The following is an 18,719-nucleotide window of genomic DNA, read 5'->3' on the forward strand; positions in this document are numbered from 1 at the left end:
CTAGAACTTTTATGTTAAAAGTACACACAGTTATGAAGTACACCAGTCGAACGATAGTGGCGCTATGCACTAAAGCTACGATATGGCCGCGATTAAGTTGCTTCACGGGCGCGGGATCTCATAGAATACAGAGTACAGAACAGACTACAGTACTAAAGTTCAGAGTACAGAGTACGGACTACTGACAGTGCGAGGCTGACCTGTACGACACTTTTGCCTCATGTTGCCTCACTCGATAGCTGTCTCACTTCAATTGACTCGCGCTACCAAGTAGCAAAGTACGCGAGACAGAGTATCGACGAAGTTGTTCAATACGCGTTAAAGCAAAGCAAGTAAGGAATTGCGAACACCTTTGATCTCGCCAAAAGACCGACAATCGCCCCATTGACTCGTACCGAGACAGTCTCGCCTTGAGTGTACATATCATTATATATATATCAGTGTCCGCTATGTCTAGATATTGTATTACATTGTATGATATTGTGTTATATCAGTGCATAACAAGAGAAGTTCGTTGAAATGCGGGCCATACAAACGATAACGTTACACAGTTACATGGTGGATAGAACATGAGCCTGATAAACTCTATGAATTAAGAGAGGGAAAGAAAAAGTTGTCGGAAGTTCTCGTTTGTGTGCGATACATAGCCTGCGTCATTTCAACGATATATACTGAGAAAAGTCCACAATACTCCATCAGTTATGAAGTGTAATGGCATTGCAATCTATCAAGTTTGGAGTTCTTTCCCCTTCCTTCTTTTTTATTAAATGTCGATGGTATGTTCCATAAATGTGCAACACGATCGTACGTTTAAGGCGGCATTTATTTAAATATGCATATTCCATATGTTGCACGATTCCATTATATGCAAATAGACTTATAATAGACAAATATATGCAATATAGAAAATAGACTTTAAATTAAATTAAACTATACGTATTTTTATTAATAACATGAAACTGAAACTATGAAAGATACTTATAATAGAAAAAATAATTTATAAGTCAATAATATTTCAATAAAATTGACTCAGTTACGATTAATATCCTATTTAACAATTGCAATTTTTTTTCCATAGATTTAGAGATGTTTTGAATATCAAATAGAGATATGTAAATGGGTAGAAGATGATATTTCCATGGTTGATCAGAGATGGTCTACAAGCTGTAGACTTATTTGCAGTATGAATTGCGTTAATATGACAATTAGAGTATACTCCGGTACAGTTATACTGCCAAGACCACAAAGCAGAAATATATCTGGTTTTATGGTTTAGATATCAACCTATATCTGGTCCTAATAACCATAGTTTTTCAATGGAATTACAATTATCAACTACAGCTAAATTTAGCTGTTTAGGTCTAGGAAGAACTAAGAATCCAGTACATCCTGAATATGCTAGTTACGATGCTAGACTACACACATTTGCAACATGGCCAAAATCTATACCACAAAGGAAGGAACAGTTAGCAGATGCAGGCTTTTACTATATTGGAAAAGGTGATCAAACTTTCTGTTATTACTGTGGAGTTGGTTTAAAAGATTGGGAACCAGAAATTGATCCTTGGGAGCAACATGCAAAGTGGTTTTCTAAATGCTGCTATTTATTAATGGTTCAAGGACAAGATTATGTAAATAAAATAACAGGCCAGGATATATCTCCACTTTTTAAAAAAGTAAGCGCATAGACTTATATTCTTAACTATATATATTTTATGCCATGTGTATAATTAATAATTCCATTACACACTTATCTACATTATATTTATTTCAGGAAACAGTGCAAATTGAAGGTGCAGACTCTGTAATATCCAATGATAAAAGTAATACCGATAAAAAGGCTAACTTAAAGGAAATTAGTAAGTAATAAAAATACAAAGAAAGATCGATCATAAATTCGTTGATTTGAGTTAAATCCATATACATATAATAAATTTTATTATATATTTAATTTAACGAAATGTACTGTCTACTGTTGTAGTAGCTTTGAAAGAAGAAAACAGAAAATTGAAAGAAGCTCGTATATGTAAAATTTGCATGGATCGAGAAATAGCAATTGTATTTTTACCTTGCGGACACTTAGCAACTTGTGCTTACTGTGCATCATCTCTTACATATTGCCTAATGTGTCGACAAGAAATTAAAGCCACTGTCCGTACATTTCTATCATAAATCGTATAATAAAATATTAATTGATGTACATATTGTTAAATTTTCTTATACAAATTTAATAATTTAAAATATAGAGATATATATGTATAAAATTATATTTTTTGTATATTTTATGAAAATAATGTACATATATTATTGTATTTGTAATTTAGTCTTATTAAATTAAGCCCACATAGTGAAAGAAACAAATTGTATAATAATAGCATAGTGTTTACCAAAACTGTGTTACTGCTATTAATGGCTACAGTAATAATAAACATATAATATTAAATATTACGATAGTAACATACCTAACGAAATAACGCACCAGTCATTTTTATCATAAACTTTTCTCGCAATTACAATCACGATCGTATACGTGCTGTTGTTTCCTTTTTACTCGTTTCTGTTTACTCCTTGCGCTCCTTTCCATTCGAATGTGTAGCGGCTTAATGACAGCTTCTGTCACCGGCTGCAGAGTGACGTAATGGTCGCTAGATACGCATGCGCGTTGGGGAATTTTGTGTTGTGCGCCATGCGGCTAATAAAGGAACTAAAATGTAACAGTTTACGCTATCTCCATATACGGTACGAATTGGTTTGATTCAGATTTGTTGGATGATCAGCTGTGTTTTGAAAACTTACGAAACATATACAAAAAACAAAGATTGAGTTTTACATCGAAAAGTACTGGCTAATTTTCAAGCAAGATGACTACGGCCGCAAGACCCACGTTTGAACCTGCTAGAGGAGGACAAGGACGTGGTGAAAAAGATTTAAGTGCAATCTCAAAACAATACAGCAGCAGAGATTTACCGTCTCATACAAAATTGAAATACAGGTATTATATTGTACTTTATAATATTTTCAAAAAAAATTGTATACTGTGACCTTTATTTAAGATATTTTATGTAACTTTTTTAATCAAGTGAACAAACAAACATAACCTTACTTACTTATTTGCAGAAATTAATGAATTTCATTTGTAGGGAACATGGACAAGGAACAATCGAGGAATTGCGAAACCGTGATTTTCGCAAGGAATTAGAGGACCGTGAACGTGAGAGGGAAAAGGATAAAAGTTCTAACCGCCGTATGATAGAACCACCTAGAGAAACGTCCACGACAAGTGCTGCTAAAAGGCAGAAAATTGATCAAGTACCTACAGCGAGTTTAGATGCAGATGATCCTCTTGACGATGATGATTCAGAGTCAGAAAGCGATGAAGATGATACTGCTGCTCTGTTAGCTGAATTGCAACGTATTAAGAAGGAGAGAGCAGCGGAGCAAGCTAAGAAGGTAAAGTTTTTATATTGATGTTTACATTTGATATGTAAATTCAATATTATGTTTCCTCTAAAGCTTTTACGTTATTTTATTTTCCTTATTTTCCAGGAAATGGAGAAAAGACAGGAAGAGGAAAGAATAAGAATGGAGAACATACTTTCTGGAAATCCTTTATTAAGTTATTCTTCTCAAAGTGGAAGAACAGATATGAAAGTCAGACGAAGATGGGATGATGATGTTGTATTCAAGAACTGTGCTCGTTCGGAACCGAAAAAGAAGCACGATGTGTTCATAAACGACTCGTTACGAAGTGAATTCCATCGTAAATTTATGGAAAAATACGTTAAGTGAACGAACTACCGTAAGAAGTATATCGTACTGTATATAGTTTTAAGATAATGTTATCATACTATTTATAAATGTCTCGTACTCTAGACTGCAATCGATGATGCTGAAAGTTATTCCAAAATTTCGGAAATCTTAATCAAATTTAATATTCATAAATATTAATTGATTAGTTGATTTCGTATATTCACATACATCTACGAATATTCGATTACGAAATTCATCATATGAAAATACGAATAACTAAGGCAACCGTATCGTTCGAATCTAAAAACAGAAGGTATTATATTAGGCTCTTTTATCATTTTCTTTCGATTCTGAGATCCAACTAAATTCGATGCTGGCGATTCATCTCCGGGAGGTCACTCTAATAACTTCACAAAAAAATCATTGAATTCTTTGTATGCAAAAATAAGCGTACAGATATTCAGAGTGAGAGGGAGGGGGAGAGAGTGAAAGATAAAGAGAGAGAGAGAGCAGGGTGTGCCAGAGTGGGGTGAAGCGGATTGAGGTAGCGTGTATCGGTCCGACGGAGATCGTTGATCGTGCGAGAGAGAAAAAGATAGAAAAGAGAGAAAGCTGGAGGAATAGAGGGAGAGAAAGAGAAGAAACTAGCCGAGTGTGGTGGAGTTTGTCCAGGCAATGTAGGTACGTGTTTCGGTAGCGGTGCGATCCGGCCTCGGCGGTGGTGGTGCTGACGGCGGCAAGCGCGTGTAAACCGCTGGGTCAAGTATAACCGGTCCCAGGGTCCCCGGAGCAGCCGGAGGCAGCAGGCAGTCTACCGGTACGACGCGCAGCTGGTTATCGCTGGTAGACTCCCTGGCACCGACCTGGCCAACTAACGCAACAGGGACACACGAGAGGCCGGCCCGACTCGACAGAGAGACAGAAAGAGAAAGACGACCGTTCACTGGTAGATCGCTTCGAGATGATTTCTGAGAAAAGATATGTCGTACGTTACGGTACGAGCGATCGCTTCTCTGTGTGGTTGAATTCGTCATCGCCGATTCTATCCTTTTTGACTTCTTCTCGAACTTTCAAATTGGTTACGGGAACCTAGTTTCCGGTCTCGTTCAAATACCATTGTTCAGATCTAGTCCTGATCAACTGCGATCCTTGTGGCGTTTCGTCTCTCGTCGTGTTAATGGGCCGTAATTTCGGCCAGCAGAGTTTTTCTCGGTAGATGCCTATCGTTTGTACGCAACAGCGTAAGAATGAATCTAAACGGAGTACTTTGTTTATTTTATGATAAATATATTATATCGATGTTGTATCGGATGCCATCCTTTTGGACTCTCTTCCAAAAAGTCGAAATTACCGTATGATAATCAATTTTATAACTCGATCAAAATTAATAAAACGAATAACCAAATAAAGTTATAATAATTATTATCATTCGCTTCACCTATTAAATCCACCTATATCACGTAATAATAGTAATATTAAATTTAAGCTGACGAGTGAAACTGTCTTTCACATTTTACGTGTTCGTCCATCGATTAAAAAAGTTTCAAATGTACAACTTTGTCTCGTTTATCTTCTACAATTCCAAGTGTACAATCTATCGTTAGTTTTGCCTAAACGTAAATATGACTTTCCTAAAAATGCGACGAAAGAAGAGTGAAGTGCGCTTAAGAAAACGCAATGGTAAATAAAGGAACACGCGGTCGTACACGACGCGCGTTAAAAATGCACAGCCGTCGAGTTTTCTTCAAGAGGATAATCTCCGAGGGAGGGATTTCCCCGGTGAACGCACCTCTGGATTCTGCAGCGGCCGATGCTCGACGGGAATTCGCCCTGAGGGCACTCTCCCTTCCTCTCTTCTTTTCTCTCCTTCTTTCCCTTTAACTCTCTTTTTCTCCTTACCTCCCTCCCTCCTTCCTCGCACACACTCCCCTCTCTCTCTCTTTCTCTCTCTCTCCTTGTCTCTGTCTCTCTCTTTCTCTGTCTCTCTTCTCTGCTGCCACATTTTTTATTTACCTCCTATATTCCTCTATTTACTTTATTTATTCCGTTGCTGTTGGTCAGTGGAGAAAGAGAACGTACTGGACGAGAGAGGAAGAGAGAAGTAGAGTGAACTGCAGCATCTCTTGCTTTTCTCCAAGAGTTTCATCCACGGACGTGCAGAATGACGATCCAGGGCTGTAAGCTACCAACGTTTTATTGGGTGAGCCGGTATGCATCGATAATGGTATCTCCTTCCCTCACCTTTGCAGATACTTTCAGGATTATCTCCGTGGAATTGAGATCCGAACATTGCGGAATAAACGGACGGTATGCGTGGTGTCCGACACCTGTAAGAAGCACGTTGGTATGTGCTTAATGTTTGTCGCACGCAATCGGCCAAGTTGTTTGCGCGAACGTGTAAAACTTTAGTGTCGCAGCTATAAAAATGAAGCTGTTAAACCGCCATATTACGTGTATTCTTGTTGCTGATTCTTCATTTTGCGAAATTTTGTCGTCGAGCAAACATTTCTATCGTACTCGTTGTACGTTTTTGGTAAATAATTTCACGTCGAAGTAACGAGATTCGTTGTAGTATTGTAGCGACGTAGCAACCGGAAATCACACACATACTAATACATACACGCGTGTATATGTTTGGTTTTTCTTTAAGTACAATTTCAAGTAAAGATAGAACGATCACATATGTGTATCTATTATGCAGATTATTTTTCTCAGTCGTTGTAAAATATCATGACATATATCTTATTTAATATTCATAAATATATCATAAGCAAATATAAGCGAGAAACAATTATATTTCCAGCCCAGATAAATTCGTCTTTGAAGCTAATTAATTTCGATCATCTCCTCGTGAGATGCTTACTATCCAGTGTTCATAGAATACCAGAGAAGAAAAATAATGTAATAATTTATTTATAAGAGTAGATAATAGAAATACGTACTAATAAATTGTTTAAACTTCGTACGTTCATAAAATTGTTTCTTTGACACGACTGATCAATACCGATGCATCGAAACGATGTATTTTATCAAAAGTTTCGCAAGAGCCAAACGAATTCCAATTATTCTTCGTTTATGAAGTTATCTTTATTAATGGACATTCATTCGCGAAAGATCCACGAAACGAACGTTAGTGCGTTAACGATTTCGTCTACGATTACAGAACAAAATCACAGTTACTGTTGGACATTTCAACAAAAATCACAGTTACACTTTCTCGTTAGAGCAGCGCCGTAAGGCCGTGTCTGGATAGAAAGGAACGGGTGGTTTCGAAGTAAACAAATAAAATCTCTTGATACCAAGTTTAAAAATACTCGCTAAATTTCTATTTGCTCGCGCATTATTCACTGACGAGAAAATCTATTTAGATAGGTGTAACACGAAAATGTTACAGACAGTTGGTGGTATAAGTAAACATACATATACGTACATACATCTGTATGTACGTATGTTGCAGAAGCCGAAACACACAGTCAAAATCGGACCGTCCCTTTTTCATCTTTCTTTTTTAATTTCGTTTTGTCAGACTGCGAGTGTCTACCAACCGAAGAAATTGTGTCGAGTAAACAAATATCTCTTACAACAAACTGGATATTGTAAGCCTTGCGCTGGCTTTATTGGCAGATTAATGATACTACCGTCTCCGATTCGCTTTCACCGTCGTCCGCCCACCCCGACCCCTTCTACGTTTATGGCTGGTTGCGCATAAATATGACACGCGACTTATTTTTTCTTTTGTGCCTCTATTAAAAATTCTCTATGAGAACACGATACTCGCGATCGCTGATTTTTTCGTCGATCGTTTAAATTCACTCGAGCGGACAGGTATACTTAGATGGTTCATAAGGTGGAATTCTTTCGAGTTGTTCGTCTTCCTATCCCGAGGAGTGCAAATGTTTTCTTGTTGACTTTATGGGCTGTAACTTTTGTAAAAATGTTTGTAGCGCTTTAGTGGTTATATAGTTACGAGCTACTTAGAACGTTTTGCATGATGATTTATGATAGCCGTATAATTCGATGTAACGTGGGTACAGTTTCTTCTAATAAACAAGAAATTGAATAGAAATATGTACGTAATAGATTTCATGTTGTAGGTAATTTATGACGGAGAACGAATTGTTTAGCCAGACACGTCAAAAATTTATACTAAAAGCTAATCATCGCCTGTTCTCGTATTACGAGTCGTACGTTAATACGTTCGAAAAATTAGCAATTTTTCTTTCAAACACGTATGTAAATAATCGTCAATCAATAAAGCAGATATCAAATAAATTATGTTTTTCGAAAATCCTCTGTGTGATCTATCCTTTTATGTAATTTCAGTCGTAAACATCGTTACGGTGTTTAATAAAAAAAAATGATGTTTTTCAAAAAGTCCACCATACTAACTTCGCGTATTTTCCATTAACTATTTTTTTGTATTTTCGCGTATCATTCGTCCGTGATCCTCGCCAACGAGACTTGTCGTAAACGTGATCATACATAAATCGAATTTTCTGTACGACGAGATCTTCGATCAAAATCGTCACAAGTAACAGGAAATCTTATGGCGGAATACGCGGCGCAAATACGTACGTTCATCGGCAGCGTTGTGAAATTAATAAATCTCCGTATATCAAATTCTTCTCTCACGCTATCTAAATCGAGGTACCGAGTAACACGAGGCGTTTCCAAAAATAAATATCTCCAAAGGTTGAATGCCATCGAGGCGCGCGTCTTCGAAAGGAATTTCTCGTACGGCCAACTTTCGTGTCAACCGCTGCATACCGTACCGCTGTGTTACCTGTAACAGCCTGTAAACAGATTCTTCGCCGTAGTTGTGCATTAACCGAGGCAACCTCTATTTGTCGTGCAACCTGTTACATCCATAGGCTTTCAAGCGAATTTTTCATGCACGCGTTCTTCCATTACCGGGACCGGAAACGAAGGACAGTTTTCACCGGTGGAAAGTATTGGCAGCGTTTACGGTGCAGCGCGGTTATCGGGCGGAAATTGTGGCGCAACTGGTCTGGATGGCGAGTTGATAAAGATCCAGGGGGTTGAAAAAGTGGAAGAATGTTCAGGTTCGGTCGGCCGCCATCGCATGCCGTTTCTTCGCTAACCCTGATCTCCGGCACCACGTTAGAGTGCCGAGTAATACCAACGATCAGGGCTGGTGAACGCCGCCTACTTCTTCGGCAGGGGCGGTCCTATCTCTATGACCCAGGGACGTGCAAATGTCTTCGAAAATTCAGTGGATCGGCCCGGAAGAAAAGTTTCCCTGCGAAAACCTGTACGAATTGCGAATCGTTCGTTTCGTTTCTTCGTATCTTTTTGTGTTATCGATCGGTTATTGTACACATATTTAATTTGTAAAATGTCTGCCTTTCATTTAGTTTTCGTTTTGTATTATTTCTTTTTTCTTTCCTTTCGTTTCTTTTTCTTTTTCTTTTTCTCTTTTTTTCGTGTAGGTATACGAGTGGAAAGTTATCTTTGGCAGTTTCACGATTATGTATGTGGTGATCGTAAAAGCGAACGAGGAAAAGTGGATATAATTCGACGCGTTGCTGTTCTCTTTCCCTATTACATATGAATCTGTTCGAACAGTTCGAACGAGGAATCTTATTTCCTTTTTTTTTTTAACGGCGATCGTTACACTTCCGAAAGTTGCGCGTCCATCTGAGAAGAAGCGAAGAAATTTATTTCGCCCGGTGAAAGCAACGAATTCGTTCTTTTTGGCGCGTTAAGCGACATCGATGTGTCGTTAAACAAGATGCGTTCCGTTTTACGCAATCGTTTAAACAAAACGCGTTTCATTTTATAATCGTCGTTTCGGTTACTCGTTTGTCTATCGAAAAAAAGAAAGGAACTGCATTTTGGATTACAGGCATTGACACGATCAATTTATCGCTAAAAATTTATATTATATATATATATATGTTACTATTTCAAAGAAGAATATTTTTCTTCCGAAAATTTTATTATGTTTTTCAGCGAAGTAAAAGAAAGCAAATGGGAAGAAGTCGCCAAAGAATAGAGTGTAACGACAGAATAAAAAGTAAGGAAGGAAAAGATCAGTTAAAAATGCCGTATAAATATATTCAAATTAAAACAGCAGATAGCACGACTGTTACCAGAGACCCGTAAATTAAAGTCCAATTTTTCGGAGTTACCTAAATCACTTCTTTCGTTATAATCAACGTCCAACCCACGTTCCATCGCCGTGTTTTCCCTTGCATTTGATATTTTTAACAATCGAGCCACGCACAAAAAGGTCGCGAGCGATCCCCAGTGAAAGTAAATCAAATTTACAATCGTCGCATGCTCGCGAAGTTGTGTCGAAGCGACTGGTTGCAGAAATTTTGCGCGTCGTGGACGTACGTACTTAAGTACATACATACTTAGATTAAATGCTGAGTGTTGGCTGCCGTTCTCCGTGTTCAAACAACATCAGCCTTCCATTACGTAATAGTTACATTGTAACACGCGTCCGCGAACCTCTTCGGAACCTTGCAAACATCTGGTATTACATGCAACATTCCATGAATGCCGCGTTAGGCGTGCGACAAGCGTTGTACGCAACACCATAATACGCTCGCGTGTATACGCTTGGCGAACAATCTAATCGTGAACAGAACATTTTCACGTTACCATCGGCTATCCTTCATTTTCGCGGCTCTCTTTATCACTAGCATCTCCGTCACGGCGATACGTTCTCTCTTGGATATCGAACGTTATCGCGAGACGACATGCGGTTTACAGAACGATCGAATGCTTCGATACTTTCCCCTTTTTGTTATTTAACGTGTTACACGCACACGCGTCTGATCAAACCTCGTCCTGTTACTTAATAGTCGTCGAGTGGACCTCGATACCAGGACGATCGTTGCGCACGGTGACACTTTGCCAGTTAGCCGGACAAGGTCCGGCGTTCGTCAGGATTTCGCTACATTTTTTAATTTTTCGCTTCGTTCGAAGACGCGGCAAATTCGTTTTCGTTTTCACGACTTTTACCGCGATATCTCGTTCGTAAACTCGGTTAAACGGATCGCGCCGTTTCCGGTCCGATGATCCCGCGATACAAAAGGAAAATCAGAGAAGAGAAACGCAGAGAAACCTGGTGGGAAACCTTTTGGCGCAATTTCCTGACGATATCGGTGAATTAACGGCCGTGACAGTCCGTAGATTTATAGGTTCTTGTTGCACACCCAGCTTTTACGAGAGTTTATAATTTCACGTTTAATAAAACGATCGACTAGAGCTTGTAACTCGCAAGATTCACTTACAGAACTTCGTTTGTCCCACCACCAAACGTGTTACCGTTTAAGAAAGAGAAATTACACCTACATACAAGCTACGCTAACTAGAAATCGTCAGCGTGGATAACTTGAAACTTGTGATTCGCAAGATAGCGCGATCGATATTGGTCGAATGGTACGAGAGGGTTGAGAAAAGAAACGAAACACGGAGAAGATCGAAACGAGCGAAGAAACCAACTGGACGGCGGAAAAAGAGGAAAGGATCAGTATGTACGCGTGGCTACCGGCGCGGCGTGGCAAGGCAAAAGCAGTGCGAGGTGAGTCGAAGCGAGGCGAGGCGAGTTGTGGCGAGTGGCGGTGAGGCGAGGCGCGGCGAGGCGAGGCGAAGCGAAGCGAGGCGAAACGAGGCGAGGCGAGACACGAGCGAGCGAGCTAGAGGCAAAGGCAGAGAGGAAGGTAAAGCGAGGCGTGGCTCTGTCGGAGGAGCGGTACGGCCCTGGGAGGCGGTGGTGAGGCCTCGCGGAGGAGCAGCGACGACGAGGAGGTGCACGGCACGGGCCAGACAAACAGACTGGCACTGGCATCGCGGGAGTCAGCGGCAGTGGTCACCGCTGGTCACCGAGACGGTCTCGAGAATCAGCCGTGTGCGCGTTTCGCGAACATGCGCCCCGTGTATCTTTTAAATCGCTTCACGGACAAAGTGCGCGCTACTATGTGTCTTTTTATCGATCCTCGATCGCAGTAGCGAGAGGAAGCACGGAACGGAACGGAACGATCGGATAAGCTTCGAGTGGATCGAGTTCGATCGAGCGATTATACGCGTGGATACTTTGAACAGTGGCAAGAGAAAAGTCGATCAGTGTTGAGGTCGGGGAATATCGTGAGACGAACTACTAAATAGACGGATAAACGTGTCGTCTGTTTCATTACGTTCATTAATTTAGCGAAGAACGACTTGGACCGAGTGATCGAAACGAAGAAAGAGACGAAAAATCGTACTAAGTAACGGTATAAGGGGGAGAAGAGGCGAAAGATAACGAAAGAAGTTTGACGGTATTCCGTAAGTCGGAGGTTCGTATAGTGGCGCGTCGAGACGATATAAGGCGGTATATAAGAAGATATAAGGAGAGTGCGCGGTGTCGTCGCATAGCGATCCGGGGACACATCGATCGATCAGGATCGATCGATTCCGCGGCATCTGGATCGCGGCTCGATCGCCTCGGCGGCGGTCCCACTCGGCGTCCACGTTGGTGGCTCGATAGGAACGACGACGACGACGACGACGTCGTCGTCGTGCGAACGCCGACGTAGGAGGAGGAGGAGGCGGTGGCGTAGGGGAAGGTGGTGCTGGTGGAGGTGGTGGTGGAAGCGGCGGGAGGTAGAATGGTGCCTTCCGGCCCGTGTCGGTCTCGAGCGGAAAGACGCGCTGAGATGTCGCCGCGCCGTCTCGCGCCCCTGCTGATCCTCGGTACGATCCTCGCCGGGCTGACGAGCACCGCCGCCGCAGACAGGATGAGCGGCCTCTACGTCGACAACGGTTTCGACCAAACGATCGTCCACAGAGTGGTTAGCCAACGGGAGAAACGCGAGGTCGAACACGAGATATTGAATCTTCTTGGATTACCGGATCGGCCAAGGAATACGGCCGGTAGGCCGCCACAGGTCAAGAGGTCGGCGCCCAAGTTTCTCTTGGACATATACAAGAATGCTCTCGGCGAGGACGAAGACGAGAAGCCGATCGGCGAGCAGCAACGTAGGGCCGGCGAGTTCGACCTCACCGGTCAGGATCTCAGGGCCATCGACCAGAGCGACGTCATCATGACCTTTGCTGCGCACAGTAAGTCATTATTCTGTCTTTTCCTTTCTTTCTCTCTCTCTCTATACGTACTTACATTTGTACGTACGTATACGCTACTGTTCCCTGGTGTGGCGTGTGCGTGCGTGCACACGCTTCTTTTCGTTTGTGTCATCGCGTTTACGCGGCTCGATCGTCATTATTACTCAGAGTCGTTGCGTATGTAAGTACTCGTGTACGTACAGTACGCGTACGTGGACGTAGGAAGAGCTTGGCGGAAGGAGAGCCGACATTTGTCGTCAGCGACGACGTCGTCGTTCTAGCGTTCGAGATATTCTGGATGACGTCTCTTTTGTCTCTCATGGCGTGCCCCAACCACTGTCGGAATCCATTGGAATCAGTCAGAACGAATTCTCTTCTCTCGGCCTCGGAGGTTAACAGGTTCCGCGAACGCGTTTTCCGATGGTATGCGTCTAGTTTGCGTGCCGCGCAGGCTGCCGTCGAGATCTGATTTTCATTTCACGCAGCCTCTACGGCGACGTAATCCTTGTTTAGACTGCTACGTTTCTAATCGTACTATAATTTACCGTATTCGTCTAATCTTTTATAACGCCATGTATCTAGCAACTTACATGTTCGTGTATCCGTATCTTTGAAACTTTTTTGTTCCTTCGACACTGTGCTATTCGATTTTCCTACTATACCAGCGCCAAATAATTTATCTACAGCAATTATAAGTTGTAACGTTGTCAGCGAATTTCCAGTTACTAATTAATTTAATAAAAAAATGTTGTTCCGCGTAATTGAGCAAAAGTTTCGTTACAACACAATGCGTATCTCGTTAAACTTGAAATTAACAGCGATAATTTATATAATTTATGTAATTTATGTTATCAATTGACGCGATTGAACGTATCAAATATGATAATTTGCATCTATTTTTTTATATCTTTCAAAATGGATACATGACACCTAAGGTATATTTGAAATTCAGTGTCGAGGGAAATTAAGAGAGAACGTGAATAAAAGAAACACAAAGAATAGCGTTAACTTGCTAATTGCCAATTTACCTAAGTAGATTATCTCTGATTAGTTTTCTTATTTTTGTATCGTTAACTTCGCCTTAAAAGTATGCTGATCGTACTCGTTTCATTATCGGGCGAGATAAAATTAATTATTCTTTGCTAATTTTGAATTTCGCGTTGAAAAGCTTTGGTTGCGAAACCGTGGCTTCGACGAAAGGAAGAATCAACGGTGGAAAAGCGAGAAATGGTGGAATTGGCGCGAGAACTGGTTCTTTAATCGACGGATTTAGAATTCAGAGATACTTTAAAAATCTCTTCACCACCGATCGATATAATTAACACACTGTATGAGTTTACTTCGGGATTATAAATCGCTTTACCAACTGGATTCTACCGGTTTAGAAGCAGTTCTCGTGGGTGTGAGCATTCTGCGGCAAGGAATGCTCGTCTAGCGTTTCTTCGGTGACTTTGGCAGATCCTCTGCTGGTTCTCGAATATCGTCCAGCGAACAACCTGATCGCGATTATCAAAAGACTCGTTCGGTTTCTCAACGTGTTCGCTACGGTTGATTTTCGTTAAAAGACGCTTGGGATTTCGGTTATTTTTCATAGTCTTACACGATGTTGAAAGGAACGAGAAACCTCGTTCGACGAGAAACCGAAAAAATTATCTTGTTACTGAAACAGCGAATGGATTAAAAGTCCTTGATTCGTCAAAAAATTGATCGATCCGATAGAACCGATGGCCCGTTTCATCGAGCGTTGCGTTTTAATCCTTTGCGATTACCTACAAAAGTATATTTCTTTATTCGTTACGTCGATTACATTTGACGCGATTTACGATGAGAATATGCATATAGTGATTATTACGACTTACTGTGAATATTTATACATATGCAAATGCATATTTATACAGAAAATTCTTGACAAAGTAAAACCTGGACAAAAAATGTTTTATCTCTAGAAGGTCTTAATTTTCACATTTCGCAAGATAAGCTTCTGTGATAAAAATATTGTACTTTAAAGTACATTACACGCTTCGCGTACCTTCGTCGTATCTATTTTGTAAAATTGAATATTATTTACAGCGAACTTTTGAAGAAACCCACAGTGAGAACATATTGTGCGTAGTTATAAACATTCTACGCTTTATTAATGATATTCCACACGATTATTAAATAATATCTAGAGAGGTCTAGTAAGTCAGATGTATCTTATCGCTAGTAGTATCGAACTAAGAACGATGCCGAAATGGGATACATTTTCGAAGAGAAATTCCAAAATTGTATCGCGAATTTGAGATTTGAAATAGTAGACGAACGTGCTAAGAAACAAACGGAAGTCGTAGAATATGCTTTCGTTATTTTAATTTTAACCGATCGAAGTCACCGATTAATCAGGACTGAGAAATGTTTACAATTTGTTGGAATTTAAATTATAGTCGTAACGTGCAGATAACAAAGAGTCTTATTATTGTAATACTCCACTTTTCAATATTCCATACACTCGTTGCGTATCTCACACATTTTTTCCATACTTCGACATATTTCTTTCTACGTACGTTCATATATTACATCTTCATATGTCACGTACTTTATTTGCATACTGAGACATATATTTAGTGCATAACTACGTGCAATCCAGTGATTAATCACTTTCTAGAATCGTGTAAATCTTACAAAAACCCACATTCGTCGTTATCTTTTAAAATATGCAAAATACCAGTTAATCAAGTAAATAATCGTTCTCCGTTGTCGTAACGCGAAACGTAGAATTGAACGAAAGAAATGTAAGAGAAATTATAGCGATTATCATCGGTATCCTGTTAGGTTACGATATATTACGACTAGATCCTACCAGTTTAAAAGTGGAACACCGATTTCCGTGGTTGTTCTGTGGGTTCTCGTCCCATAATATCCGCCAAGGAATAGTAAATTGATCCATGCCGCGTGTACGTAAACTGAAAAATCCGCGTGGATTTTATCGTATATCTTAATTGCCATTGAAAGGATATTTTCACTTGTGTATTTTATTACTAATCAGTATAGCGCGTGTAACGTTCGAATATCGATCATTTTCATCCGAACAGTCCGCGTAACCAGCTCTAATTTTTTCTGCCTGATGAACTAATGCAATATATTTAATTACGATTTTACGACAATTTTTCCGATTTAGTTATTTCTAAAAGTTAAATACCTAGTTCAATTTTATCCAAAATTATACACCAGTGACCGAGTACGCGATAAGGTATACAGAATTCAAATTTATATCTCGGATTTGCCGGAGATCTTAAAAATAGAACATCGAACAGCGTCAGTTCGTTGTCTAAAAATAGATATTAAAAGTAGTCCGATAACATTGATTTTCATATACGGGTTATTTATGTTAATGGAAGTCAGAAGGAAAAAGAAAGAAATGGATTTCCATTGGTCGAATCCTCTGTTTGCGTTCTCCTGTTGTCGCGTTTCAGACGCGAACCTGTTTCGCGCAAATCTGTGCTTCCGCATGCATATTCATCGAGACATAATAAAATTTGAAGGCATATCGATTTCTACGAAGCAGTGACGTCACGCGAAAAACAGTATAATTTCTCAAGCTACGAGTTAAGAAAACACGTTCAACGTTAGGAATTTCATTAAGCGTTACAGGATTCTTCCGAGATAAATTGACAAATTTATGTACGACCGATTGATGAAAAGATTCGAAAATTGATGTTGTATCCGATAAAACATTGCCTCCGCTTCGTTCTGCTTTAAATAAGGCAAATCGAGTTAAAAAGCATGGCAAACACCTGCTGAAGAAATTTCAAATTACGTTTGAAAGCTGCGAACAAGGCGTGAAATCTCGGCCTTAATCAAATTTATACTCGTCGATCGGAAATTAAATTACAAAATCACGACGAAGAATCCAGTTGTTAAATAGAAGATATCGAGCAAATTCTAAATCGAACAGATTATATTTGAATAGGTATTTTTAAAAAGACTTTTCAAAAAGAAAGCTTCTTGCTTTGCTTGATTAACTGGATCAATTGGAATTCATTTCTAAACTTTATCGTTTGTTAAACTACTTAATGTCACAAGATCTGCGTCTCTAAGATAGCGAAAGGATCGGCTACGACCATTAAAAAGACTGATGCATTCATCTGCTGAATTATTTTTTCATTTAGCACCTTGTCAATTGCTCAAATTATATACATATTTGACTAGGTATTTATGAAAATACATATTTCCAAAGAATTTCGGAAATATAATTTTCTTATTCAACAATGCGAGATTTGAAAATAAGTTTCATCATATCTATCTAAAAATATCACTGACGAATCTTTTTTTCAAAGTTGATGTAAGAATAATACTCGAACGATCAGCGACGATGTCAAGAAACAATATACTTAATCAGCAACAAAATCTGTAACAACAAACAACCGATATCTTAAACATCTCACTCTATACTCTGACGAATTCGTGAGCAGCCTACAAGCCAAGGATGCCGATTGAAATTTGCACCTGCTCGAACAATCAGCGACAATGTCAAGGAACGATATACATAATCAGCAACGAAATTCGTGTCAACTATTCGTGTAACAAACACGCCACAAACGACAGGAATACGAATAACTTGAGCAACGTATTGTATACTCTGGCGAACTTGTGAGCAACCTACGACTCAACGATACTTCGATCGAAGCTTGGACCTACCCGAACAATTGGCAACGACGTGAAAGAACAGCGATTGGCAAACATCGACGAATGTTGCTATCGAAATCTTGAAATTTCAAGGATTACGGAAAGCCGGAACGACCGGCTGAAACTTTCTATTCGAGGAGATATTTCCCGTAAGGTTCCAACAGCTAACCGTTCACGCAGACCGCCCATTGTGAATTCTTCGACCAAGTCCCGGACATAACTCTTCGGTTATGTCACGCGCGTTCGGGTGATCGAAATCGGTGCGGATGTTGTGGAAAAACAGTGGGGATAAGAACAGCCAGGCGGTTTCCACTTTCGTTGCTATCGACTTATGCAAATGTGCCTCATCATAGAACTTTCTACTCGGCCGGAATCTCTTTTCGTCGCCGTTTCATTTGGCCGCCGCCACCTCTCTCCTCTCCTATCGTTGCTTATACGTTCAGTATCGTGAATTCTTCTAGAAAGTTCGAAGAAGATAAATTACAAGGACACCACGAACACGTTCCCGATGTGTGAAATCAGACGAGGGGACGTCAGGCCGGTTGTAGCAGATTCGTGATCACGAAAACGATCCGAGTCAATCGAGGCTAACGCGTGAAATTGCCACGTTTCTGGTCCGCTTTTATTAGGGGACCGGGCCATCCTGCGCCCAATTTAAACCTCGAATTTTCATACACGATACCCGTTCACGTCGTTTCAACGTTGTCTCAGCTCCTTCTCGATGCAACGTTATATAAATACTTTGTCGAGATTGATTAAATCACGGAGTGAGCGGTTCGAATGGTGAGAAAATTTATATATTTAAACGTATATAATATTCTACCTTGTTCTGGATTAATTTTCCATTAGGAAATTTTTATTTTGCAGCGAACATAGATTTAGTTTGTTACGGGATACTTATCCATCCTTGTCCCTTGAAAGCGTTCAGCTGTTTAATGTTACGCAGCCACGTAAGAATTTCAGTTCAGAGTTATAATCATCAGAAAGAAATGACTAGTTACCCTCGAACGAAAGCTCGCGTATTCTGGCTCGTGATCATAAAAACGAATTACTAATTCTAAAAATTAAAACGCTACTTGTCCTTCGATGTACGATTATTATCATCGTATCGTTAATTACCATAGGTATTTAAATCGAGACTCGCATCTCGGTTCGTAATCATTCGAAGAATGGATCAATTATATCTTATATACTTCTATAAAACGTGATTACTATTATTCGAAGAAACG

The 18,719-nt window shown here is 40.0% G+C and overlaps 2 protein-coding genes and 1 long non-coding RNA gene across 7 annotated transcripts in view; 2 read left to right on the forward strand and 1 right to left on the reverse strand.

Moving 5' to 3' along the window:
* The first annotated feature begins 70 nt into the window (after positions 1 to 70).
* On the forward strand, positions 71 to 5,159 carry LOC122577577 (spliceosome-associated protein CWC15 homolog). Of its 4 annotated transcripts, none has more exons than XM_043748946.1 (5): positions 79 to 416; positions 495 to 776; positions 1,079 to 1,676; positions 1,775 to 1,859; positions 1,982 to 2,445. In XM_043748946.1, the coding sequence occupies exons 3-5, from the start codon at positions 1,317 to 1,319 to the stop codon at positions 2,170 to 2,172; spliced, it is 636 nt and encodes a 211-aa protein (XP_043604881.1). In that variant the 5' UTR covers positions 79 to 416; positions 495 to 776; positions 1,079 to 1,316; the 3' UTR covers positions 2,173 to 2,445. The 4 variants fall into 4 exon arrangements, with proteins under 4 accessions (XP_043604898.1, XP_043604881.1, XP_043604888.1 ...); XM_043748953.1 differs by having other exon boundaries at positions 79 to 332; XM_043748963.1 differs by having other exon boundaries at positions 71 to 776; positions 1,985 to 2,445.
* The window catches only part of LOC122577595, a 50,523-nt gene continuing 36,116 nt past the window's right edge, over positions 4,313 to 18,719 (reverse strand). The window contains exon 2 of the long non-coding RNA XR_006320392.1: positions 4,313 to 6,077. This is a non-coding gene — a long non-coding RNA (uncharacterized LOC122577595). The remainder of the gene's footprint in view (positions 6,078 to 18,719) is intronic.
* Positions 11,525 to 18,719, forward strand: part of LOC122577216 (protein 60A) — a 42,042-nt gene continuing 34,847 nt past the window's right edge. The window contains exon 1 of one of the 2 annotated variants that reach the window (XM_043748471.1): positions 11,525 to 12,825. In XM_043748471.1, coding sequence (XP_043604406.1) covers positions 12,372 to 12,825 — 454 coding nt within the window. In that variant the 5' untranslated portion in view covers positions 11,525 to 12,371. The remainder of the gene's footprint in view (positions 12,826 to 18,719) is intronic. The other variant, XM_043748399.1, reaches the window with a different exon arrangement.

This window comes from Bombus pyrosoma, linkage group LG1 (genome assembly GCF_014825855.1).
Source record: "Bombus pyrosoma isolate SC7728 linkage group LG1, ASM1482585v1, whole genome shotgun sequence".
Lineage (NCBI taxonomy): Eukaryota > Metazoa > Arthropoda > Insecta > Hymenoptera > Apidae > Bombus > Bombus pyrosoma.

Bases quoted from the DNA above. Each gene is read 5' to 3' on its own strand.
- LOC122577577 (XM_043748937.1), top strand. From the start codon at position 2,862: ATGACTACGGCCGCAAGACCCACGTTTGAACCTGCTAGAGGAGGACAA. The intron at 2,993-3,140 runs GTATTATATTGT...TTTCATTTGTAG, and splicing joins CATACAAAATTGAAATACAG to GGAACATGGACAAGGAACAA. The intron at 3,451-3,546 runs GTAAAGTTTTTA...CTTATTTTCCAG, and splicing joins CAGCGGAGCAAGCTAAGAAG to GAAATGGAGAAAAGACAGGA.